The 27,955-nt window shown below is 46.5% G+C and overlaps 1 protein-coding gene across 5 annotated transcripts; it reads right to left on the bottom strand.

The window, feature by feature from the left end:
* Window positions 1-72: 72 nt before the first annotated feature.
* On the bottom strand, window positions 73-27,946 carry cblc (Cbl proto-oncogene C, E3 ubiquitin protein ligase). 5 transcript variants are annotated; one of them, XM_056286121.1, is made up of 13 exons: window positions 26,939-27,946; window positions 15,051-15,197; window positions 14,246-14,402; window positions 13,998-14,119; window positions 8,601-8,738; window positions 8,385-8,472; window positions 7,969-8,100; window positions 5,343-5,510; window positions 4,295-4,444; window positions 3,989-4,044; window positions 2,691-2,774; window positions 2,155-2,216; window positions 74-547 (listed from the first exon to the last, which is right to left on the bottom strand). In XM_056286121.1, the coding sequence occupies exons 1-13, from the start codon at window positions 27,310-27,312 to the stop codon at window positions 423-425; spliced, it is 1,803 nt and encodes a 600-aa protein (XP_056142096.1). In that variant the 5' UTR covers window positions 27,313-27,946; the 3' UTR covers window positions 74-422. The 5 variants fall into 5 exon arrangements, with proteins under 5 accessions (XP_056142098.1, XP_056142096.1, XP_056142099.1 ...); XM_056286122.1 differs by having other exon boundaries at window positions 75-547; window positions 5,343-5,507; XM_056286123.1 differs by lacking the exon at window positions 8,601-8,738 and having other exon boundaries at window positions 73-547.
* Between the last annotated feature and the right edge of the window lie 9 nt (window positions 27,947-27,955).

Below are 27,955 nucleotides of genomic sequence, written 5' to 3'. Positions count from 1 at the left end.
CCGTTGTTGTTCGGACCATGTGACTACGCTGAAACTCACTGCTTTTGGGCATCAAGAAATCTATTCATTTTTATTATTCTATGCAGACAAACTAAATGCCTTAAGTGTTCAAACATAGCATGTCAACCTTGGGATTGATCAGCTGATCTGGTAGCAAAATTAGCAATGTGGCATCTGAGTAAAAGGTGGCCTCATGGAACAGCATGTCGCAAGTGCCATTCGACCAAGTCTTCAACCACTAAAGTGACCCCACCGTGCCCACACACTCGCCCATTCACAGTGATACAGGACAGTGAAACCTGTTGTTACGGTTTATTGAAGGCTGACTTGGATGATGAAATGGCTGTCGTTTCCTCCCCGACCACCAGGTCTGTGTTTACACTGTCTTTTTCAACAGCGCGGGAAATCATATATTATTCCTGTCAGGACGACAGGGTTCTCTCCATCCCTTTCTGGCCCCACTTGTCTTCTCTGACTCCCGCTCGCCTCTCTTCCGTCTGTTTCGACCTCCTCTTCTCTTTGACGGAGCTGGAGGAACTCAGCCATACTGCCCTCCCCACACGGGAGAAACAAACAAACGAAACGAAATGAGGAAATTCACAAGGTCATGCAGGGACACACAATTCTCATGCGAATTCTGGTGATATTGTGAGATATTTCATTTGAAAGACGCGGAAACCAGTAAAATAAGAAGTCCTCCAACCCATACGACCACATAGGTCGTTTGTCCTCTAATACGACCCACAGGAGCGTTTCCTACATTAGCGCCCCCTACCGGCGGCAGGATATATGCCACATACGTTTTGCCTCTGTGCATTGTGGGTTTTTAAAACAATTTGAGAACAACAGAATATGTAGTCCAGTGCGTTTTTGTGTTGTTTCTCCGTCTAGTATAGTAACTAAGATTGCTATTGGCAGTTTACCTATGAATAACGTTATAAGAGCTAACTTAACGCTAGCCAAAAGTTAAAAAGTCAGCTAGCGTGGACATTATAACCACTATGTGACATTAAACTTTGCTTTTATTAATATTCCTTCTCGCGACAGCTTATGGAAGGAGATGCTTATTGTTACAGGGGAAGTGACGTATTATAATTATGGAGGACCGCCAGGATGTAGCTTAACACGTAACTATAGGTCGTAAAAAGCTGCTCGTACAAACGACCTATGGGGTCGTTTCTTGGTGGAGGACAGTCTCAAAATAAATGCTGGCGTGAAAGTGAAACACCTTTGTGGGGGAAAATCAAAAGTCATGACCTACGGTCAGGGCATTTAAGGAGACAGCGTTGTAGAACCTGATAATGTAATAAATTCCCAATAATGTAATACCCCCGATAATGTAATAAAAATCTGCTCGAGTCCATTGAAAATGCAATAAAACCTGATAATGTAATAACTTCCTGATAATGTAATAAAGTTCATGTCCCAATAATGTAATAATGTGTTACATTAACGGGACGTTATTAGGGTTAGGGTTTAGGGTTAGGGTTTAGGGTTAGCTATGATATATAGTTTATTACATTATCGGGAAATGCACTTTATTACATTATCAGGAAGTTATTACATTATCAGGTTTTATTGCATTTTCAATGGCCTCAAGTGCATTTTTTATTACATTATCAGGGTTATTACATTATCGGGGGATTTATTACATTATCAGGTTCTACAAGCGTTCATGTTTTGGAGTCATCCGTGTTACTGAAACGTTAACTCGTACTATAAGGCGGTCGTTTTTCCACAATGGGTGGGCGGTGTCACGGGAAGCCAACACTTCAGTATTACATCATAACTCCCTGAGTAATTGTTAACAGCCAGTGAAATTATGAGACTGTCCTCCACCAAAAAGGCCCCCATAGGTCGTCCATACAAGCAGCTTTTTACGACCTATACATTATTCATAGGTAAACATACTGCCAATAGCAATCTTAGTTACTATACTAGACGGCGAAACAACACAAAAACGCACTGACTACATATTCTATTGTTCTCACATTGTTTTAAAAACCCACAACGCACAGAGGTGAAAAGTATGTGTGGCATACCTCCTGCCGCCGGTAGGGGGCGCTGATTTAGGAAACGCTCCTGTGGGTCGTATTAGTGGACAAACGACGTATGTGGTCGTATGGGTTGGGGGACTTGTTGGAAATTACATACCTGTACCACCTGAACGGGCGGAGGAAGGTAGCCGTGGATTTGAAAGGCACTCCATACTTTCGCTGCCAGAACACCAGAAACAACAATGAATTGTTAGTAGATTTAAAACTTTACATTTTACATCCTCTCGCACAGCAGACGCTTTCATCCAAAGCAATGAGCTAATCATGTTTCGCCAACAGGCATCAGAGCGCTGCGTCATCATATCATAACCAAAAAGTGCCTGTGATGTCAAGCGCTATTAGAGTAAAGTGTGTCATAGGTCATCAATGGCAAGTTATAAGAGACTAAAATTAAAAAGTAAGCGGGCAATGCCTCGTATCAGTATCACATACTGGCAAGAGTGCATGTCACGTCAAGTGCAGCTGATAGAAGGGAACAATAGTAATTGTAGTAGAAGATTCATTGGGAAAACAAATTATATCTTCATAGCTACACATGACCATTCTCTACTTTCTTTGAAAAAAAATATGGCACTGATAGAAAAAACAACAACCGTATTGATGTACGTGTCAGGGCAGACAGCTGTCATTCACCTGTGGGTGAGTGGGTGGGGCAGAGGCGGGCTCAACCCACTGGCGCTTTCCTCCTCGCTGCTGTCTGACTCCTCCCTGAGAGACCTGAACGATGAGGGCAGAACTCAGAAGTTGTCAATCAAATTCAAAAAAGTCTGCTGCCAAAAATTTTCTTCTTTTTTTTTTTTTAAAAGTCTGCTGCTGAAAAGATTTGAGTGTTTCGGGAAAACCAGCAGCATCACAGTGGGGGGGGGGGGGGGGGACCTACCAGGGCCCAGAAGGGAGCGGGGGCGGGGGCTCGGGAAGCCTGGAATTAAAAGTTGGTTTTGGTTTGCACATTTTTATTTCTAACTAATTAGTGTCATATGACACTAATATTATTGTTTATTATTATTATTATTATATTATGGCACTAATAATATTATTATTCCTAACTTCAGTTAGAAATAGAAAAATTTGCAAAACCAAAACAAACTTTTCAGTCCAGGCTTCCCGAGCCCCCCTCCCTTCTGGGCTCTGCGATGGCCTTGCGGCCTGTCCAGGGTGTCTCCCCGCCTGCTGCCCGATGACTGCTGGGAAAGGCTCCAGCATCCCCGCCACCCTGAGAGCAGGATAAGCGGTTCGGATAATGGACAGAGGGACTTCGGTTAAAACTGGCTCAATACATCGGTTGAGGAAATGAAATAAAATAGCGGAAGCTCTCTGAGGCCCTTCTCACACCTCCCTCGAGGCCCCTCTCACACCTTACAAAAGGTGCAAAACGGTTTAGTCCGCCCCTCACGAGCATCTCTTAGTGCAGCTCATCTAGTCCTGAGTGACTGCTGATACAAGCAAAACAAATGGACTTTAAAGATCGAATCAATGACTTTGCAAACAAGAAGTCCCGTCAGTGGGCGTTTACTGTGGAATAAACACCACGGGTGTCAGCGTCAGTACCCTAAGATGCTTCAATGTTTGAAGTGATACTGTACATTTTTTCAAAGTTAGGTTAAGGTCAGGTTAAAATACATTAATGTGCTGCGATTGTAAAAAATGTGCAGTATGCTAGAACTCAAAAAATTTGATGCGTGAGAGACGAAAGAGGAAAGGGGCCCACAGAGACTGCTAATGTATAGGGCCCAGAATTTGGTGCTACGCCCCTGTGGGAAACCTTTCCTCTCCCTTGAATATATCCCATGACTGGATCCCTGCGAGTAAGTGCGCTTTTCATATCAGGATAGAATTTATTTTCTAGTGCGGTGTACATTTATATTCATTACAGCGTATCCTGCAGCAATAAGCGATCCTCTTTGGTGCTCTGCAGTGAAATGATGTCTCACCTTTCATTTCTTGTCTGTGGCGTGTGCCTTCGAAGAGCAAGAGCGCCACCGTGAGCCTGCACAGACAAGGAGACAGTAATTACATTGCTGATCATAACTGTCTATTGTAAAAAACAAAACAAAAAAAACCCCCCAAAAACAAACAAAAAACGTGTTACAATACAGAGTATTGTGCACAGAGCGTGCATTAACTTTCTTCATAGTCTAGTGCGTGTGAGAACTGCGCAAAACCAGCACTTTAATCAAGCTCTCAAGGAGTAATACAGCAAAAATATGCAGATAACGTGAGTGGGAGTTGGAATTTACGTTGTCAGAGGGGGCGTGGTCGGCCGGCACGTTGCACGCCGATGGCTGTGATTGGCTGGCAGGAGATGAACAAGGCGGCGCCGGAGTCTGTTTAGGCGGCAGGGGGGGAGGGTTGTGGCGGGAGCTGGGAACCTGGTATTCCTTATTTGACTGATGCACAGAGAGAGAGAATATTGGAGAAAAGAGGGAGGGATCGGAATTGGAATTTCAAATACCAAGAGATGAAAATCTACTTAAACATGTTAAATATAATTTAGCTGCATAATGCAAATAATTATGAAATAAAAGTGTTTTCAGTCTGTCAGCAGCCATTAAATATTGGTTCCAAATGGTATTTGGTTGATTTCTGTCTGAATACATATACTTCCTGGGTGAGGGGCGCCGGCCAAACCATACCTCATGTAAGCCCTCAAACCTGTGGCGAGCAGGTGACCTGAGGTTGCTCTCTCATTGGTTTCATCAGATTTTCCATAGGGGCGCAGTTCTGCGTGCCCCAGACACTCCCACTTTTACTGGCCGCGAATTGGTATTGTTTTAATGTTTTTTGATCTAACGTGATTGGACGATTCTCGTGGCTGTCAATCATGTTCACACCCACCACCACGCCTCGTGTCGAGTGTCAATCATCCACCGTCTACAAACCATGATAAAATCTAGAGGCCGCATCGTCCTTCTTAATACCTCTGTGACTGTGTGGACATTAAAGCAGCTGTCAGGTGTGCTGTGCCAAGGTAAACTGCGCCCCCCCCCCCAAAAAAATAAAAAAAATCAGCATTAGCCGCCACTAGGTGGAGGTTGTTGTTTCATTATCTTTCTGTTTTATCAGGCAACATACAGAAGTGAGTGACCTAAAAATCTAAGCAGAGGGGGAAAGGACACAATGAAATGTGTGCTCAATGAGAGCCGTGTAAACTGAAAAAAAGAGAGAGGAAAAAAAAAAAAGAGAGACGGGGTAAGACAGCGGAAGAGAGAAACCACAGCGCACACGCGTGTATGTGCCCGTAAGTCGAATGAACACATTCATACTCGGAAGCGTGTGAACACGCACCGTCTGCATGCTGGCCACTTTCTTCATCACCAGCTCGATGTCCTCGTGGTCTTCATCCTCGTCATCTCCCTCTTGACTGCCGCCCGGTAGGTAGGGATCGATGAGAATGGATTCTGTTCCTCTGATGTCACAGCGACAATAGGGGCAGGTTTGGCCATCTGACTTCTGCTGAATGGGGGAGCAATTGCATCATTGTGTGTTTGTGTGTGTGTGTGGATAGTTGACATCACCACACCAGCAACTAGCTACCACAACTTTTACTGTAGTTTGATGTCTAAGAAGTATTCTCTCTCTCTCTCTCTCTCGCTCTCTCATCCTCCCCACTACAAAAGGAAGTGTGACCAGTGGAAGATATAGAGATGACTGTCATGCAGAACTCTGTAACTGCCACTGAAATGACACAGGAAGTCTTCAGGAGCTGCGGCCCTTAATTGTTTTAACAGACTTCAGACACCACCAGACAGGCTGGCTGGAAGATGGTCAGCCTGATCCGATAACGACCCGTCTGATGGGTTTAAGCGGCAGGCCGACCAAACAGCAGATGAACTGGTGGCCGTGTGATTGGCTAAATCACGCTGGCTCACTGGTTTGCGACTGACTTCATAAATAGTTTGACTTGCTAAACAATGGACTGGTTATAAGGCTGACTAGCCGATCCAAGTCCTCCAACCCATCCCAGATAGCAACATTGCTGTGGCCCAGACCCGTCCCACACCCGACACTTCATGCGGCCCACATACCGCATGGATATGATGGCACTTGGGCGGTCCGCTCCTGTTTGCCAGATCTGGGCCAGAACAAGCCATAGCAATGCCGCATGTGCCACATATTTGCCAAAGGTGGACCATATTTGTTTTGTGATATTTGGGCCATATTCACCATTTACCACACGGGCCACTTCAGGGTCACATCCAGATTACATGTTGCTGAGAGCACCACGTCTTTGCCAAAAAAGGCCCACATTTGATTTGGCATATTTGGGCCATATTTCCTATTATACATGTGGGCCACTTCAGGTTCACATCCATTTTGTCAGGGCCAGAAGAAGGCCATCAGTGCCGCATCACTGCCTGAAGTGGCCCACATCCAGATGCTATCTGGGATACGACCACATAGGTCGTTTGTCCTCTAATACGACCCACAGCAGCATTTCCTAACTTAGTGCCCCTATCGGTGGCAGGAGATATGCCACAGATACTTTTTGCCTCTGTGCATTGTGGGTTTTTAAAACAATTTGAGAACAATAGAATATGTAGTCAGTGCACGTTTGTGTTGTTTCACCGTCTAGTATAGTAACTAAGATTTCTATTGGCAGTAAGTTTACCTATGAATAACGTTATAAGAGCTAACTTAATGTTAGCCAAAAGTTAGCAAGCCAGCTAGCATGGACATTATAACCGCTATGTGACATTAAACTTTGCTTTTATTAATATTCGCTTATTCTTACAGGGAAAGTAACGTATTATAATTACGGCGTACCGCGAGGAAGTAGCTTAAAACGTAACTATAGGTCGTAATAAGCCGTATGTAGAAACGACCTATGGGGTCGTTTTTTGGTGGAGGACAGTCTCGATCTAGCTCATGGCTGGTTGGCTAGATGGACAGTGTTTAGACGGTCAATTAAACAGTTTTTAACATTAACAGACAGTTTAGAAGTATTATTAACTGCCTTATAAATACAGATTGGAATATTTTATAATAGCACTTAACAGACTAGACTACTACTGCTACTTTCGGCTGCTCCCGTTAGGGGGCGCCACAGCGGATCATCTGTTTCCATCTCTTCCTGTCCTCTGCATCTTCCTCTGTCACACCAGCCACCTGCATGTCCTCCCTCACCACATCCATAAACCTCCTCTTTGGCCTTCCTCTTTTCCTCTTCCCTGGCAGCTCCATATTCAGCATCCTTCTCTCAATACACCCAGCATCTCTCCTCCACACATGTCCAAGCCATCATGCTACCACATGCTACCTCTCTTGCTTTGTCTCCAAACCGTCCAACTTGAGCGGTCCCTCTAATATAATCATTCCTAATCCTGTCCTTCTTCGTCACTCCCAGTGAAAATCTTAGCATGACTTAACAGACTAGACTATCTAGACCAAATGTTCTTGTGTTTTTCTTGCAATACTATTATCACCATCCATCCATCCATTATCTGAACCACTTGTCCTACTCTCAGGGTCACGGGGATGCTGGAGCCTATCCCAGCAGTCATTGGATGGCAGGTGGGGAGACACCCTGGACAGGCCGCCAGGCCATCACACAGGGCTGACATAGACACACACACCCATACACATTCATACCTAGGGACAATTTAGTACGGCCGATTCACCTCACCTACATGTCTTTGGACTGTGGGAGGAAACCGGAGCCCCCAGAGGAAACCCACGCAGACATGGGGAGAATGTGCAAACTCCACACAGAGGACGACCCCCAAGGCTGGACTACCCCGGGGCTCGAACTCAGGACCTTCTTGCTGTGAGGCGACCGCACTAAACACTGCGCCCTATTATCACCAATTATTTGAAATTTGTTGTGTTGTCAAACACTCAGCTCTTGTCTCCCTTAGTAAACTGGGTTTGGAATATGCTCCTTCTGAGCGATGTGGCCTGTTGGAATATTTACCTGCCAGCCTATGAGACAAGGTTGGCAAAGAAGATGTCCACAGGGTTGTATACGGATGTCCTTGTCCCTCTCTGTGCAGATCTTGCATAGCTGGAAGGTGCTCCCTATCTCACAATACAGCTCATACTGCTCCTGTTGGTGTGTGTGTGTGTGTGGGGGGGGGGGGGGTACATGGGGAGAGAGATAAAGAAAGACAACACAGAATTAATAAGGTAATAAAGGCACATTCGAGAATAGGATTTTAATTTTGTGATGATAAGGTGATGGTATCCTGGTGGCAAAAATGTTTTCCCTGAGGCCCTCTGATCAGTTATTTCTATAAATCTGAATGTATTAGAAGGGGTTCGAGCCCTCGCTATAGCGATGCATTGTAGTGAATAGCAATTACGGTGTTCCAACACATGTGCTGCTGTTACCTCAGTGACTTTGACTTTTCCTCTTTGGACCGGTTCACACAGGCTGGACAGGTCAGGGTTTACATCCCGACCATCTGGGTACAGGTAGCTGCAGCCACAAAACCACAATATTTAGATTGAGACAGAGAAAGACACACACACACACACACACACACACACACACACACACAAAGTGAGGAAACTGTTATACAGAGGAGTCTCTGTGTGTGTTCTCACCAGCCCTCCCTGAATCCCTGGATGAGTGCCTGGTAGAGAGGTGTATTTTGGGGGATGGTTTGAACAATGCGACCTTCTGTGGTCACGTGACCGATAGCCCACTGGCCCATCCTAGTACAGCTTAGGCGGAAGATATAGCTGCAAGATCACAAAAGATTTCATTAGAGGTCTTTTCAGCTGTTCCGTATGAGATGTTGTAACTGGACTGCATTTCTGCAGGGCTTTCCCAGCTGCAACAGCCAGCCGTTTCTAATGGCCTCACATTCGCCAACCACACACACACACACACACACACACACACACTCATACACCGATGGCAGTGTCAACCATGCAAGGTAACAACCAGATCATCAGGAGCAGTTAGGGGTTAGGTGCCTTGCTCAGGGACATCGCGATGTTTTCGACAGGAGGAAGATGAGAATCAAACCAGCAACCCTTAGGTTACCAGGTAACCTGCTCTGTCTCCTGAGCCACTGCCCATTCGTGTAAATTACACCCTCCTTTGTGTCGCCGTGCTGGTAAATGAATACCGAAACGTACTTTGAGGTCATCTTGATGCATGCTCAATAACCCAGGTAAGAAAATCAAAGAAGGTTGAATCAGTTCATCTGGATATGTTTACTGACAGATACATTCCATCACTCAACCAAGTGACACCTTCAGTCTCAGCTGACTGTAGGTGTCCCCATCCTTATAAACAATACAGCTGCATAACGACTGAAACCAACGACTAGTTTCATATGCAGATGTGGGCGTGACCATTAACTAGAGTTTCAATGGCCATGTGTACTATTCACAGAGGACTGGGGAATGTTTGCAATCGCGGCATTGTAAGATGGTGACAGATGTACTCTTAGACCCCTTTCACCCCCCTCCCCCCAGTTCAGGGATGGTCGTTCCCTCTTAACATAGACGGCCATTATCCCAAGTCGTCTTCTGTGTGGAGTTTGCATGTTCTTGCTGTGTCTGTGGTGGGTTTCCTCCGGGTGCTTCGGTTTCCTCCCGCCATCAAAAAGACATGAATGTCACATCATGGCGTACTACCAACAATCTCGTCCTTAATGTGCAGAAGACAAAGCAGCTGATTGTGGACTTCAGGAGGTCTAGAAGCTGCAGCCACTCCCCCATTCACATCAACGGGGTGGAAGTGGAGCGTGTTTCCAGCTTTAAATTCCTTGGGAGTCCACATCAGCGAGGACCTTTCGTGGACATTAAACACCCAGGCCCTTGTGAAAAAGGCCCAACAACCCCTGCATTTCCTGAGGAGGCCGAGGAGCGCCCGTCTACCCCCCAAAATTCTCACCAACTTCTACCGCTGCACCATAGAGAGCCTCCTGACCATCTGCATCTCAGTGTGGTACGGCAGCTGCACCTCAGTAGACCAGAAAGCTCTGCAGAGGGTCGTCAAGGCGGCCCAGCATATCACCGGTACCCAGCTCCCAGCCATAAAAGACATTTATCACAAACGCTGCCTTCGAAGGGGTCTGAGCATCAGCAGAGACCCCACCCACCCCAACCATGGACTGTTCTGCCCCCCTGCGCTCTGGGAGGCGCTACAGGAGCCTCAGAGCCCGCACTACCAGGCTCAAAAACAGCTTCTTTCCACAAGCTGTTGCCCACCTGAACCTGGCCACCCACTCAATGTCTGTAGATATTTTTAAATATGTTGTACTCCAGCTCTCTTTTAACTCATTTTTAGCTTCTGGTCTTCATGTGTGTATATCTTATATTGTGTTTGCTGTGTTTATCTGTGTCTGTCTTGCGCTGTTTGGTGAAGCCACAGCCCTCATTTCATTTTCAACACGTGCCTGCACATTGTTTTTAATGACAATAAATTGAATGTTGGGGTTAATACCCCTGTCTGTGCCCCTGACCGAGGCAGGGGCACAGACGAACTGGAGTTGGTCCCCGAGGGCTGCACTAGCAGCTGCCCGCTGCTCCTAGCTACACAGCTAGGACGGGTTAAACGGAGAGATAAAAATTGCCCCACAGGGATTAATAAAAGCAATAAATATCAAGGATGTGCACATCCTCATCCCTGAAAGAGTGGCCACTGGCCTGTAGGTGGTGTAGACTGCGGAGTCCTGGTCTGACGCATTAGCTCTCCTGTGCTGTGCCATCCTCTTGGCCAGCATCGATTTAGTTCCCCCAACGTACAAGTCACAGCAATCCTCCCAGCACTTAACAGCGTACACCATATATTGCTCTGTTTGTTCTGGGGGGACCTGATCCTTGGGGTGGACCAACTTCCGGCGCAGTGTGTTTTGGGGTTTTGAAACCAACAGACATGCGGTGTTTGGAAAATGTGCGCCTCAGTTTTTCCGCCACATACAGAATCGCCACTGGTTTACACTTAGGCAGCTGTTGTCCTTCTCCTCTCTTCCATTGGCGGGTGCACTGTTTGGGCGTCTCCCTGGCTTTGACAAACGCCCAGTTAGGATAACCACACTTCACCAGGGCCTGTTTCATGTGGCCACTACAGGTGAGACTGGGGAACCCACAGCACACCCATGCCTCTGTCTATAGTACTGCCTCCTGTATGTGAAGTACGTGGACTGAAGACACAACTTCAGGAGCAGACACACTTGGTCAGCGTTAAGGGTGGCCCTATTGCTACGGGTGGGGTCGTTTTGTATTTCATACAGACCACCTCCACCGCTTCATCAACAGGAACACGTGAAGAGAGACTTAACATCATGAGAGACCGTTGTTTCATCCCCCTCCGTACTGGTGTCCCCGACCTTACCCACAAAATCTGTAGTGTGGTGAATGTGATGTTCGTAACTGCCTACCACCGGGTTAAGAATAGATGACGGAAACTTAGAGATGTTATAGGTCACTGAGTTAATCACGTAAACAATAGGCCGTAATGGCACATCCTGTTTGTGTATTTTAGCTAACCCGTACGGGTTAGCTAAAAATAAAGCAGACTAGGCGTAACTTCCTCCAAGTATAATCTGTTGTGCAAAATTCTGTGAAGAGCGTTGGCCTGTTCTAACACCTTCAGACAATCTATCACCCTTTTCTTGTAACCACAGCCTGGATCTGGTTTCAGGGGCTCAGAAGTATTCGTGTCACTAAGCAACACATCATAACTTTCTCATGATATGATGTCATGATGATGATGATGATGTCTGGTTTAATACACCAGCGCATCTACCTTTGTATGCTGGAAGGATGCTGATGTCATTGTGCTTACTGAGAGCTGCGAGAGCCTTCCTCTCGTCTCTACTGATGTTGATGGTCACGATAATTTGCATATGAAACTGGCCGTTGGTTTCGGTCATTATGCCACTGTATTGTTTATAAGGGTGGGATACCTGCAGTCAGTTGAGACTGAAGAGGTCACTTATGGCACTTTTCCACTGCATGGTGCTGGCTCAACTCTACTCTATTCGACTGTACTCACTTTACTTTTTGGGTTGTGGTTTTCTACAGCGTCCCCTCACGGCGAAGCCCCGCTGGCCATTTGTGGGCGTGCTGACTGGTTTTTCCTCCCTTGTCTACCAGCGCCCCACACGAGTGTTTTATTTTCAAAAAAAATAAAATAAATAAAATCAACAAGACCAACTCTAAATGTGTGTCTCACATGATCAACATTAGTGTAGCTAAGAGATTCACTGACAACACATAATTTTCTACATGGATAGATTATCAACTATAATACAAGTTTCATAAGACTCGATTTGGCATTTCCTGGTTATAAACACAGCTGTTCAATTTCTCTCTGACCAATCAGTGGTCACATTTTATTTATATTCAAATAAATTTTATCTATATTTTTGTTTATATTTTACTTATATTCTATTTATATTTAAATTTAAATATTTTTATCTATTTATTTTATACGATTTTATTTATTTTTAAATAAATGTAAATAAATACACATATATGTATATTTATTTATATGTATATTTAATTTATTTTATTTTACCTACTTATTTATAGTGGTATTTTCATGTCACCTTTTCGGCTCAGCTCACTTGGAACCTCGACCGAGGTGGTACCAAAAAAATAAATACCTGGTACCAGGTACTATCCCTAACTTTTGCCCAGTGGAAAACCAAAAAAAGCGAGTAGAGTAGAGTCGAGTCGAGTCGAGCCGGTACCGTGCAGTGGAAAAGGGGCATTAGATGAGCGACGAAATGTTTCTGTCCATAAGCGTTGTGTCCAGATGAACTGATTCAACCTTCTTCGATACTTTTGAGGTCACCTAAATTTTAAGTGACTTGAAAGTTTAAATTCAGTTTTGCAGTTTTCTCCAAATTCTCCAGCTATTGAGTTCACCTGTATTTCACATTAACGCAATACTGTCCTCACCTGTTTTCTTAATGCTTTGGTTTGATTTCCAGTGAAACCATTCATATTATTTCAATAATATAATGTGAAGCACCTCATGAACCTGGCCTCTAACCCACTTCCTCACTCACAAACTGAAATTGAATCTCACATCTAGCTGCACCAATCAATATTACGACCCTCATTGGTAAGAAAATCAGTAAAATATGTTTTCCCTGCACCCCCCGCCCCCACCTTTTGCTTGTACTCTATCACTCGGTATGGCCCATGTGGTTTCATTTGAGGAGATGCAAGTAAGACATGCACAATCACCTGTAACATCCATCCATCCATCCATTATCCAAACCGCTTATCCTTACTCAGGGTCGCGGGGATACTGGAGCCTATCCCAGCAGTCATTGGGCGGCAGGTGGGGAGACACCCTGGACAGGCTGCCAGACCATCACAGGCCCCCCCCCCCCCACACACACATTCATACCTAGTGACAATTTAGTACGGCTGATTCACCTGACCTACATGTCTTTGGACCGTGGGAGGAAACCGGAGGCCCCCGGAGGAAACCCACGCAGACACGGGGAGAATATGCAAACTCCAAACAGAGGGAAACCCGGGACGACCCTCAAGGTTGGACTACCCTTGGGCTCGAACCCAGGACCTCCTTGCTGTGAGGCGACCGCGCTAACCACTGCGCCACCGTACTGCCCAATCACCTGTAACGTGCTCAAGCAAATTAGCTTCTCAACAGAAGTCTATTGCTGATGCGTCGTCTCGCTTTCATGGGTTGTTTGGCAAGTGAAACATGATTCAGATGAGCAAACTTCAGCTCTGTTGAAGCGGCGCAGAGGCATTTATTTGACAATGTCTATGTTGACTGTCCAGTCAGGATATGATGTAAATAATACGTGACGTTAGCTTTTCAGTTGAAAGTGTGGGCTCAGTACCGGGCCTACGTCCGGTTACACCCTCAAGACGATGAGCCAGTGTCTTTCTGTTTTCAACAGTCACGCAACTGTCACCGTGTGTCCTCATTAAATGAGATTTTACCAACGGTTTGGTGCGCAAGTATGCGGGCAGATTTTAATGACTTGTTCTTCTCACCTCCCAGGTCGGTGCAAGTAGTGTTCCAGTCGAACTTTGACTTGGTCGTAGGTCAGGAAGGCCATGTAGCCGGGATGGGTCACCGCTAACTGGTTCCAATTCCTTATTAGTGACCTCCAAGGCTAAAGGAGGAAAAGGAAAGAAAAGGGGAGAAAGGGGAGGGGAAGAGAAGAGGTTGTTATTCAGACATTCAGTTTGGGTGCATGTATTTATGCCATCGCCTAGCGGACGTAAAGATTTCGGTGTACCTGAAACAGCCTGGTGAAGATGTCGAACTCAAATACAGAGATGTGGTCGTTACAGGTGAGGTCTACCGTCGACTTGAGAGCCATGGACTCCATCCCCTCCTCGAATGCATGGATACGCCTCAGGTGCTTTTTAAAAGTAATCCACTGCACTATACAGCTGGGGGCAAATGGTGGTGTGTGTGTGTGTGTGTGTGTGTGTCGGGGATGACACAAATTTAGAAAACATTACATTCAGAGCATTCTGACACACGTGATCATGAAACAACATAGAGGAAAACTTTGTGCTACCCTGCTGTTTAGTTTTTAAGGCACCAATGCTCAAGCCCAACTGGCGGGCTGTCCAGGGTGTCTCGCCGCCTGCCACCCAGTGACTGCTGGGATAGGCTCCAGCATCCCCGCGACCCTGAGAGCAGGATAAGCGGTTTGGATAATGGATGGATGGATGCTAGGGTGGCGGGGATGCTGGAGCCTGTCCCAGCAGTCATTGGGCGGCAGGCGGGGAGACACCCTGGACAGGCCGCCAGGCCATCACACAGGGCCAGCATACACACACACTCATACCTAGGGACAATTTAGTATGGCTGATTCACCTGACCTACATGTCTTTGGACTGTGGGAGGAAACAGGAGCCCCTGGAGGAAACCCACGCAGGCACGGGCAGAACATGCAAACTCCACACAGAGGACGACCCGGGACGACCCCCAAGGTTGGACGACCCCGGGGCTCGAACCCACAACCTTCTTGCTGTGAGGCGACCACGCTAACCACTGCGCCACCCCAAATTCAACATCCAGCCCAGTCTCACCAATTTCCAAACGAATGCCTCCAGAACTCCTCAGCCTCCGTCTTCGTCAGCCTGTAGGTGTCACCTTGAAACCGGCCCCCGGGGAACATGGCCCTCAGCTCCCACAGCATGTGACTGAAGAGCAGGGACAGTTTGGTCAAGTTCCTCCTGGGAACAAACGGGGAAACCAGATGGTCACTTGTCTCCGGGGGTAGCAGATAGAGACATGTGCTCTCATAAAGCGGACGCGAAGACTGATTGATGCGCTAATCTTGTCCTTCCAAGCTAACCGCTAGCCTAGCGGTTAGCTTAGCCTAGCGGTTAGCTTAGCCTTCCCCCCGCTTCCGCGTCCTGTCAAACCGCCCTCGGCGTTACCTCCCCGGGTTGCAGCTCCAGGCAAGGCCGCGGTCCCGGGGCCCACAGCGCAGCAGACCCAGCTCTCGCGTTGTCATACATTGAACATTGTTCCGTTCTTCAAAGGGTGTTGCAAGGTTTTTCGTACCAGGTGCAAGATTTTAATGAATCATAAGTGCATGTTTTTTTCCAGGTTAAATGAATTTGATTTGTAATATCAATATGGATTTAAAAAAAAAGAAAGTTGCATAAAACTACCTACTCAGATTTAACGCTGCCGAGGAAGGAATTTGCAGGTAAATAATTCGGTGAGAATAGTGCAACGTGCACGGATAAGAAGACACGCTGGCCGCCGGCTGGCGGGTCTGACTCTGTAGTCTAGCGGTTAGCGATGTCTCCTGCGGTGCGGGCGACACGGGTTCGCTTCCCGGCCGCGGCAGTTCCCGTGGTTGCGTCGTCCCCCGAACTCGCTACGATACGATCCTTTAAGGTAGTTCATTGATTACGCCTCGGTGATCTAAGTCTTAAAGTGACGCTGTCGTCAAAATTTGAAAGTCCCTATTGATAGGCCATGCTCCTAGCTGGAATGTGACCACGGCGAAATTCAGTGGCCAAAACAGCGCGTCTGCGGCCACTCGAGAAAGCGCTGTGATTGGCTGTAGATGGTGTCCTATGACAAATTGTGCTGGTGGACACGTGGACACCAGTCAATTTGCATATAGGGTGTGTCCGTAGCGAGACGCTATAAAGCCACGGAGGGGCGATGCTATGTTGCTGAGACTTTGTTATCGATCTGGCTACGACGTATTGCTATCTATCTATCTATCTATCTATCTGTCTATCTGTCTATCTGTCTGTCTGTCTATCTGTCTATCTATCTATCTGTCTATCTGTCTACCTGTCTGTCTGTCTGTCTGTCTGTCTGTCTGTCTGTCTGTCTGTCTGTCTATCTGTCTGTCTGTCTGTCTGTCTGTCTGTCTGTCTATCTGTCTATCCATCCATCTATCTATCTATTTCGCAAGGATCTCGCTCTCGCTATCCGACATTTTTAGTAAATAACAAGTGACGAGCGGTACCGAGCCCCGCCCACCCAGGAAGACAGTAGCCAATAGCTTTGAATTCATAAAACCACACCTCTTTTTGGTTATGATTCAAACTCCCATTGTCAAAAAATGTGTTCAGCAAGGGCACGTCAGTCTCTCTTTAAAGGTGGTGTTGTTTGGAGTTGAAAAATGGTGACGGCTGTGGTTGAATATTGTCAAAGGTGAAGGAAGGCCTCCACGTGGCAAGCCTTCAAATGATACAAAAAGTCAACCGGAAATGTGTAACCCTGTCTGGCCTGCACAGCTGACCTGCCCACTGTCTCTGGACAGTATCAAGAAGAGTCTGTAGGTTGGCGACATCTTGAAACTCCAAGACTGCATCATTCCTCAGAAGATGGATGGTTATCATTGCTTTTTTCTTTCTTTTAAAAAAAATAATTTCCCCACTTTTTCTTCCCAATTGTATCTGGCCAATTACCCCACTCGTCCTAGCTGTCCCGGTCGCCCCAGATAGCAAAATTGCTGTGGCCCGGACCCGTCCCACACCCGACATTTTCATCCGGCCCACATACCGTGTGGAATGATGGCACTTGGGCGGTCCGCTCCTGTTTGCCAGATCTGGGCCAGAACCAAGCCGTAGCAATGCCGCATGTGCCACATATTTGCCAAAGGTGGCCCATATTTTTTTTGTGATGTTTGGGCCATATTCACCATTTACCACACGGGCCACTTCAGGGTCACATCCAGATCACATGTTGCTGAGAGCACCACATCTTTGCCAAAAAAGGCCCACATTTGATTTGGCATATTTGCTATTATATATGTGGGCCACTTCAGGCTCACATCCATTTTGTCAGGGAGCGATCAGGACACATACCCATATCCGGCTTCCCACCTGCAGACACGGCCAATTGTGTCTATAGGGACGCCTGACCAAGCCGGAGGTAACACGGGGGATTCGAACCGCCGATCCCCGTGTTGGCAGGCAACAGAATAGACCGCCATGCCACCCGGACGCCCATCATTGCCTTTTTCTTTAACCACCGAGAGCAACTACAGTATTTGGGGTGATATTGTTCCATTGTAAACAAGAAAGGACTCAGAGTTAACTCCCAGAAACTGCCACTTGTCTCATAGAAAAACACATTGAGCACGACACAGCACCTTTATCTGCTCACTGGCTGTAGGCTGCCGTGACTAAGAATGTCAGCTAAATGACCTAGAAAGTAAATGTTAAAAAAAAAACCTCCAAAACCCCTATGTACTCTGTGGCCTCCATGCCTTCCTGCATGCAGCCGGCAGCTGAGGTACACACAGGGTGGATGCAGAAGGACGCGGAGCATATGAATACGGGCTTTGTTATGGCACGGCAGGAGTAGGACAAGAGCGATAAAGGCCACTTCGTCGTTTAAAGTTTCTCGCTTGGACTTTCAGCCGGCCTCAAAACCCAACTGTGGCACACAAAAAGTCACCTTCCATATTAAACTGTGACAAACTTGACGGCGCCCCGTGAGTCACTGTCTTCCGAAAGTGCTGTGGCCGGGAAAGGGTAGAAAGACGATTTGTTGATTAGAAATTGCGGGTTGATCATGTACAACCCAGATAAGCAAAGAATCTTTTGCCCAAATACATCCCACATCTGCAGTTATCTTACTGCCCACATTTGGCCTTGAGTGATGGCGTTCACCCACATAGTATGTGCTGTAACCCGAGTCAAGCCCGGTTCATCACATTTAGTCCGGCCCACACAACACTTGCCGTAAGCCAGGTCAGGCCCGGCTTATGACATTAGGGCCACGTCTGGCCCACACAACACTTGCCGTAAGCCAGGTCAGGCCCGGCTTATGACATTAGGGCCACGTCTGGCCCACACAACACTTGCCGTAAGCCAGGTCAGGCCGGGCTTATGACATTTGGGCCACGTCTGGCCCACACAACACTTGCCGTAAGCCAGGTCAGGCCCGGCTTATGACATTAGGGCCACGTCTGGCCCACACAACACTTGCCGTAAGCCAGGTCAGGCCCGGCTTATGACATTTGGGCCACGTCTGGCCCACACAACACTTGCCGTAAGCCAGGTCAGGCCCGGCTTATGACATTTGGGCCACTTCTGGCCCACACAACAGTTGCCATAAGCCAGGTCAGGCCCGGCTTATGACATTTGGGCCACGTCTGGCCCACACAACACTTGCCGTAAGCCAGGTCAGGCCTGGCTTATGACATCTGGGCCACTTCTGGCCCACACAACACTTGCCGTAAGCCAGGTCAGGCCCGGCTTATGACATTTGGGCCACGTCTGGCCCACACAACACTTGCCGTAAGCCAGGTCAGGCCCGGCTTATGACATTTGGGCCACTTCTGGCCCACACAACAGTTGCCGTAAGCCAGGTCAGGCCCGGCTTATGACATCTGGGCCACTTCTGGCCCACACAACAGTTGCCATAAGCCAGGTCAGGCCCGGCTTATGACATTAGGGCCACGTCTGGCCCACACAACAGTTGCCATAAGCCAGGTCAGGCCCGGCTTATGACATTTGGGCCACTTCTGGCCCACACAACACTTGCCGTAAGCCAGGTCAGGCCCGGCTTATGACATTTGGGCCCCGTCTGGCCCACACAACAGTTGCCGTAAGCCAGGTCAGGCCCGGCTTATGACATTTGGGCCACTTCTGGCCCACACAACAGTTGCCAGTGCCGTGACTGAGCCGTAAGTACCAAAAGTGCCCTTGATTATGGCCCAAATGTGTTTGCTATCTGGGGAGAAAGTCTTTAAACAAAGATGGAGCCAGCACCTGCCCCCCCCCCCAAATATGGCCAGATTGAGAAAGGCAGGCTATCTGTAGAAAATAGTAGAAACTCAGCATCGTTTCGACTCTAACATTATCTAAGATGTCTCAGTTTCTTCACCGGACCAGCCCTCTTATGTCAAAAGAACAGCTGCAGCAAAGACGCGTATTGTAATAGCCACCCCAAATATTTTGAGCAACACACTTATGCAACGCATGCATGCACACACCAGCTCCCACCGTGTAGTCCAGCTAGCCTGTGTTGACAGGATGCTCCTTTGTACCTGCTCAACAGTAAATACCACAAAACGTTCCACTGGCCAGTGCCTGCGCGGCGCGTCAGTCACTTTCGTGTCACCGCATGCTAACCATGCCCAACTGTGAATCACAGGGTCCGGGGTTGGAGTCTAAAATAGAGTACCTCAAAGTGCTCGAAGTGGCTCCAGTAAATACCTCGCCGTGCTTGTGACAGTTTATCGTAGTAATGTGTGATGAAACCCCGCTGCCAGGTTACCACGGCGAGCCAACTGCCACATGTTTGATGTGTGTAGGTGGGCAGGTTTTACATGATCTGCCATCTGTTAAAGACGTGTTCTGGTATTTGTGTGTGTAGCCTGTATTGTCTTGTCTATGCATGTGTGTGTGTGTGTGTGTGTGTGTGTGTGAGTGTGTGAGGTGAGTGTGGGCTGGGGAGATGGAGATCTGGGGAGTGGGGGAACAGGTGGAAACCAGCTGAGTAAAGTCACTGACGAGTTCTGCGTTTGTCGCTGGGCCTATCTTAGGAGACGTTGCAGTCAGGCGGAGGTCGCGTGGTAATCTGAGCGGTACAGGTAACCCCTGACACCGTTTCTTTCTTCTGTTGGCAATCCCTTTCACTGTGACATGTATCTTGTATTTCTGATATTGAATAATAAAAAAGAAATCGTAGCGATACACTCGCACTCTCAGCACCGTAGCGTTTAGATCAGGTGGTTGGGCTGGTTGGCTGCTCCCTGTCTCGTGGCTAATTAGATTCATAATAATGACAATAAAAATAACATAATAATAATAGTTATAATGATAATAATATTATAATAATAACAATAATAATAACAATAAAGAAATATTTATTAAGATATTATTTTTATTTATATTTATATTTTATTTATTTGTACATTTTGTATTTATATTGTATTTATATTAGGACATTATTATTTTGCTCTTATTTGTTGACCACTTTTCCTACCGTTGAGTGTTTATTTTAACGAAGTTATATATTAAGATATATATTAGTTATATATTAAGATATATAACTTAATATTCCGCTTCTCATTTGTTGAAGCACTTTTATCGACACCATTGATGGTTTCCAGAAAAAACGCTATATATATATATATATATATATATATATAATCCAGTGAGTCAAATAAATTCTTTATGAGACAGTATAAGCCTGTTTCATGCCACAAGCAATCATCAGCTGTCAATAAATCTACTCGGGATAAGATGTCCTTTCCCTAGTAGCTTTATTATATATATATATATATATATATATATATGTGTGTGTGTGTGTGTGTGTGTGTAACATATATATGTAACATATATATGATATATATATATATATAAACACACACACACACACACACACACATATATATATATGATAATATGATAATAATGATGTCTGGAGTGCCCTACTTACTTTGCTGCCACCACCACGACCCAAACCCCAGAGAAGCGGCGGACGATGAGACGAGAGATGAGACGACTAAATGACCTGTTGTGCTTCATGCTAAGCATTTAGTGCAGCATTAGCGTCCAAGTTTGGTAAATGCTCGCCATGAACTGTGACTCACACAACTGTTGTGTCAATATCCGCCATGCAGGCGGATGATTCGCGTCTAAAGGCGCGTGCCAGTTCCAAGGCGTCATAACGTTCCCAGTTCCCCGAGCAAACCAGTTCATGCCTGAAAAATGTCAAACTGTTTTTTTTTTTTTTTTTTTTAACTTGGGATAGTGTGATAGGTCACTGGAGTATTTTTCAATATTTCTAGGAAGTTTATAAATATATATGGTGGGGTTTTGTCTGACTGAGACCGGGTAACACTGTGTTCTAGCAACCCTCCATTATAAACCATTTATACACCACGAGCTTACAAGCTGTTTGTTAAGCATTTAGTAACCGATTTGCTCATAGGTTATTAACACTTTATAACCACATTGTCACTGCACTTATTAATTTATACTATACGCCGTTTGACGATGGCACGTTAACTAAGGTATAAAGCATTAACATTTCATGTCATGCGTTTTATAACCCATAAATAAATAAGCAAGATTGGCACGTGACGCCATTTATAGACGATTTGTTGATGATTAACACACCATTTGTCTACGTATCATTAAATGTATTCATATACATCATTAGCTAAGACGGTGCTGATGCTGCATCACTGCGTTGGTTTACCCCCTTTCATCCAGCCAGTCATCCCTCCATCCCTCCCTCCATCCCTCCCTCCAGCCATCCCTCCATCCCTCCCTCCAGCCCTCCCTCCATCCCTCCCTCCCTCCATCCAGCCATCCCTCCATCCCTCCCTCCATCCATCCAGCCATCCCTCCATCCCTCCCTCCATCCCTCCCTCCATCTATCCCTCCCTCCATCCAGCCATCCCTCCATCCCTCCATCCCTCCATCCATTATCCAAACCGCTTATCCTGCTCTCAGGGTCGCAGGGAGGCTGGAGCCTATCCCAGCAGTCACTGGGCGGCAGGCCGGGAGACACCCTGGACAGGCCGCCAGACCATTGCAGCCCCCCCACACCCACACAAACACACACCTAGGGACAATTTAGTATGGCCTAGTTACCTGACCTACATGTCTTTGGGCTGTGGGAGGAAACCGGAGCCCCCGGAGGGAACCCCACTTAGACACGGGGAGAACATGCAAACTCCACACAGAGGGCCGTTTACCACACAGGCCACTCAGGGTCACATCCAGATTACATGCACATCTTTGCCAAAAAAGGCCCACATGGGATTTGGCACATTTGGGCCATATTTGCTATTTTACACGTGGGCCACTTCAGGCTCACAGCCATTTTGTCAGGGCCGGAAGAAGGCCATCAGTGCTGCATCATTGCCTGAAGTGGCCCACATCCGGATGCTGTCTGGGCCCGGGACGACCCCCAAGGTTGCAGTACCCCGGTGCTCGAACCCAGGACCTTCTTGCTGTGAGGCGACCGTGCTAACCACTGCGCCACCGTGCCTACCACAACTGTACGTGCACTCACTAATACCCCATTATAAATGATGAATAAAGGCATTTATAAGCTATATTACATCCAAGCGAGACACAGTGCAAGTATTATAAACATTATTAAAGGCTCCAGCAGTGTCCATGTTCCATAAAGATTACACATCAGTAATTCATTGTTAACAATGTGTTGATGAGCTGGGAAAAGCCATGTAGCTACGTGTTACCGGCAGTTTCTAATGCTCAACAGGTAGTTAATAATGCGTAAGAGGTAGCTTATAAGCCCTTTATTCATGCTCTTTACATGCTTTATAATGGGGGAGTTGACAGAAAGCGTTACCGAAACTTTTCACTTGATGCATAAACAGGTATCTACAGACGGGCAGATAGATAGATAGATAGATAGATAGATAGATAGATAGATAGATAGATAGATAGATAGATAGATAGATAGATAGATAGATAGATAGATAGATAGATAGATAGATAGATAGATAGATAGATAGATAGATAGATAGATAGATAGATAGATAGATAGATAGATAGATAGATAGATAGATAGATAGATAGATAGATGGGTGGGTGGGTGGATGGATGGATGGATAGATAGATTGATGGGTGGATGGATGGATGGGCGGGTGGGTGGCTGGATGGATGGATAGATAGATTGATGGGTGGATGGATGGATGGATGGATGGATGGATGGGCGGGTGGGTGGCTGGATGGATGGATAGATAGATAGATAGATTAGATAGATAGATAGATAGATAGATAGATAGATAGATAGATAGATAGATAGATAGATAGATAGATAGATAGATAGATAGATAGATAGATAGATAGATAGATAGATAGATAGATAGATAGATAGATAGATAGATAGATAGATAGATAGATAGATAGATAGATAGATAGATAGATAGACAGACAGACGGGTGGGTGGGTGGGTGGATGGATAGATAGATTGATGGGTGGATGGATCGATGGATGGATGGATGGATGGCTGGATGGATGGATAGATAGATAGATAGATAGATAGATAGATAGATAGATAGATAGATAGATAGATAGATAGATAGATAGATAGATAGATAGATAGATAGATAGATAGATAGATAGATAGATAGATAGATAGATAGATAGATAGATAGATAGATAGATGGATGGATGGATGGATGGATGGATAGATAGATAGACAGACAGACACACTGCATGTGTATGTGTGAGTCTGCATATGTGAGTGAGTGTGTGCTGCGTTGCTATGGCAGCAGCTGGTTTCTTAAGGACAGCAGTCCTCCAGTCACATAACTTCCACTGTAAGCCTCTGCAGCTTCCACCACTAGCCTAGTCCTAGTCTTCTCTAACATCACGGCGAGGATGTGGTTTTGTTCGGTGACAAACACCACATCCAGAGTTCACCTCCGTGGCCACGCAGCTCGGCCCTAAAGATGTCAATATTTTAATTATGAATATATGGATATACGGAAAGGTAAATATATAGCATCACAAGTACTTCATGCAGGTCTGGACAATTTTCTCAGCAGCATGGAAGGCTCGTGTGTGTGTGTGTGTTTGTGTGTGTGTGTGTGTGTGTGTGTGTGTGTGTGTGTGTACGTGTATGAAATAGTGAACAATTGATATTGTGTGTGTGTATGTGTGTGTACTTGTATGAAATAGTGAACAATTAAAATTGTGTGTGTGTGTATGTGTACACATACGTGTATGAAATAGTGAACAATTGATATTGTGTGTGTGTGCATGTGCTCGTGTGTGTGTGTGTGTACATACGTGTATGAAATAGTGAACACTTAAGACTGAATGCAAACAACAGCTAGTAAAGCAAAAAAGAAAAGAAAAGCAGATGATGGTATCAACCACCCTTCTGTACAAGCTTGACTGTGACGAGCAGGTTATCTGATCGCTCCTGTGTGCACGAAACAAGACGACGAAGAACTCACAGAAGTACCTCTGCACACATAGTCACTCTCTCTCTCTATAAATCAAAATAAATGAAAAAAAATGCTTTATTTATATGCAATATATATAATAATATATTTGCATATAATGTAATAAGAGGGCTGTAATAATAGGGCGTATAATGTAATATATGCATGTATGTAGTATATGCATGTAATGCATATACTACACACATGCATATATTACATATTAAATATCTGCATGATATGCCTTTCAAGGTTTTTTGTGCATTGCATGTTGAAATCCCTTGTGAAACCTGAAGCAAATGAAGGCAAAGTAAATTATTTCCTTGTCAAATAATGCGACAGCCACATGAGGACCAAGAAGACCACATGCAGGACCGCGACGCAGCGCAGGACAAACTACATGGAGGTCCAGCTCACAGAGACAGTCCTCATTCGTGCGTAATGGTCTTAATGACAAAAGGAAGGGCACGGCAGTCTTGTTTAGACTCACCATTCCAGCAGTGCAGCATTGCACCGCGTAACGCCGCGAGGCCCGAAGGCCGGTTCATCAGCCTTTTGGCGATCGTGCTGCCGGGTTGGTTGACGGTTGAAATGTATTTTGTCAAAATTAACGAGGCTAAATTAGACCTCGTGTGATTACGGCGCGTGTGTGTCAGTGTGTCAACCTGGAACGGCGGTCGGCTTGGAGCGGCAGTACGTCAACTGCTGAGTATTTGTTTAGGGTAAGCCGGAGTGCAGCAACGGCGAGTTCGGCTCAGCAACTTACTGCAAACGCTGCAGCGCTACACACACACACACACACTAACGCACGTACGACTTGCATCACATGACCCCTAACACAAACAGGAGTGTTTGTGTTTTGCCATATTTTAGCCAAGGGAGGCCTCCGTGGCCTCCTTGGAAATGCCCTTGTGTGCACACAATCGGGAATACGTGCACTCCCCCCCCGCCCTCGCTCCCTAACCCACGGCTGGACGGAGAGTGGGGTTGTTGTTCAGCCTAGTTTCTCCCCCATTAGCATCATAAAAGTCTAGGTCTGGCCCGTTCTGCCTCCCCCCCCCCACCCCCACCGACGCCGCCATTAGTAGTCTCAACAGGAGCAGAGGATTGGGCCCAAAGTGCACACATAAAGTCGTTCGACTCAGCCCTCCTGAAATATCAGCCACCACCCGCTGGCTTATGGCCCCGCGTTTCTTCCGATGCTCGCGAGACGAGTCTAAATGCACTTGCGTCTTTAGCAGATATTTGAGTGGTGGGAACCGAGGGGCCGTCGTGTTTGCATCTCGAAGTGGACTACAACGGTTGCTTAAGTCTGCCTGCGTGGCGGCCCGTGTGATCAGGCTGCTCCGACGGGTCTTTTTCCAGGTTGGGAAGACGACACCTAATTGTTCGGTGTCATTGTGTGTATTCCCTTTTTCTTTTGACAAGACATCTGTCATCTTTCAACATGTCTTTTTTTTTTGGGGGGGGGGGGCAGACGGATCCCTGCTCGGGGCGTCTCATGGTCAGCGAATCTCCGGGGAATACGAGTTGTGAATCAGGCCTCAGTCCCATGGTACTCCGTATAGATAGATATGTGGGACGTGTGGCCTCGCTCTGACCCCGGAGCTGGTTTATTTGTCCTAGGGAAGGTCAGGCTGCAGGCTGGAATTCTTTGGCTAGGGAAGGACCGCATTCTCTGGTGGTGGTGGTGGTGCTGGTGGTGGTGGTGGGGGGGGGGGGAGTTGGAAGCGAAGCGGTCACCAAAACGCAGAGCTAAAACTGAGGCAAACTGGCAAATACTTGTGTGAAAACCTCACCCGCCGTTGAATTTTTGGATCTTCACTTAGAAAACAGGACGGGGGTCTTCCAGGTTGCTGGAAATTGGAGATATTTCCATGTGTTTGCAATGCTCTAGACTGAAATAATGCAGTTGCAGGAATTAAAAATCATATATATATATATATATATATATATATATATATATATATATATATGCTTTCCTCCAGAAATGCCATGCTTCCCATGCAGACTTATGAACTTCTGCAACGCTCGAAAATCTGAGTGCATTGAACCCCGCTTCTGTTTTTTCCATACTTACTTTATCATTTGAAAAACAGTTTGAATCCAAACTGCAGCCTCCCACCGGTGTTCCATGTTCTCGTGCGTGCTGGGTAATATGGATAATATCATCGCCGTAGTCACAGGGGATCTTATACTGTATCGCTATACGTATATCAAGCTACGCATCGGCACACGTACGCAAAAACACCGTATTTAAGCAATCAGCCGAAGTTTATCACGTTGAACTGCTCGGTGATGTAAAGTACAATAGGGAAACCAAAACCAGTTTCCAAATGATACCCCCTCAAGTATTTCAGACCTCATTTTGTGAGAACTATTTGGCAACAGAATCTCTCTGTTATTGATCTAGACAGCAAAATTACACATGTCAATATCTGAATTTCATCCTCGTGTGGCACCACTGAAGGACGATAAGCGACCATAGCGAGTTGTGGCCCCCGGGCCTGCTCCTGAGCGGGGTTGGAAAATGTCCGCCGCGGGCCGTCTTACCTGTAGCTGGACATCTCCTCAAACATCTTATCCCGTCCCTCCTTGAATAACAGCACGGCCTTGTCGGTCTTATCCAGCAGGTGTCTGACGTGGATCCTCAGGTAGTCCGCTTCGTCTCCCCGGGGCGCGTGGCCTCCGGACGCCCCTGACCCACGGTACGGCTCCCAGACCTGAGTCAGCAACATGGCGGTTTCAGAGACCAGCTCTGGCAGGTATGGCGGACTGTTCTTCAGGCCCAGCCGGGGGTTAGTGCTCAGCTGATGGAGCTTGTCCAGTCTTTTGAGGGCCTTGTCCAGTACCCGCCGGTCGCCACTGGTGGGGCACTGGGAGCTGGGCTTGCGGCTCTTGGAAACTACTAAGCCAGCCACTGCCATGGCTTAGAAGTGGTTGAGTTGTGCTGCGAGTTGTGCGCTTATCGAGTAGGAAACGACCTGAAAGAACGAACTTGAATGTCGACCCGTGAGAGCGTGTGTAAGTGTGGGTGTGGGTGTGGTTGTGCGGGTGTGCGGGTGTGTGCGTACACGTGTGTGTCTATGTTCAGTGACAGGAAATAACAGTGACCCCGCTTTGCTCGTGTGTTAAAATATGAGAGGTCAGTTTTCTAAGTGAGTTTTGTGAGCGGCTTGTGTGCGCCTGAGTTTTATGTGTTTACGGTATGTATATATATGTGTGTGTGTGCGTGCGCGTGCGCATCAAATTATGTCTGAATGGAGTGCCGACTCAAGTTTTCGAGCGTGTCGGGCTGACAAACGCTGTCCTCGCCAGTATAATTGAGAGTAATCCGCTCGATTTGAAAGACACACATGGCGATATCCCACTCCAACGTCATCCATCCATAATCCAGAGAACAATCCCGTAGCATTTCATAATCCAGGAAGTAAGAATAGGTGTGGGTGCAGTATCTCCCAAAAAAAAAAAGAAAAAAAAAAAAGGCCAAAAATAGCAAAGCTCAGACCCCGGCCAATGAGTCGAGGACCTCCAGCTGTTCCCACAGCTGTAAATTCGTGCTCGCCAGTC

This window comes from Lampris incognitus, chromosome 9, assembly GCF_029633865.1.
Source record: "Lampris incognitus isolate fLamInc1 chromosome 9, fLamInc1.hap2, whole genome shotgun sequence".
NCBI lineage: Eukaryota > Metazoa > Chordata > Actinopteri > Lampriformes > Lampridae > Lampris > Lampris incognitus.
This window is presented reverse-complemented; position numbering and strand designations above follow the sequence as displayed.

Bases quoted from the DNA above. Each gene is read 5' to 3' on its own strand.
- cblc (XM_056286121.1), bottom strand. From the start codon at position 27,312: ATGGCAGTGGCTGGCTTAGTAGTTTCCAAGAGCCGCAAGCCCAGCTCC. The intron at 14,120-14,245 runs GTACACCGAAAT...TTCCTCCTTTAG, and splicing joins TCTTCACCAGGCTGTTTCAG to CCTTGGAGGTCACTAATAAG. The intron at 8,101-8,384 runs GTAACAGCAGCA...ACACACCAACAG, and splicing joins GAAAAGTCAAAGTCACTGAG to GAGCAGTATGAGCTGTATTG.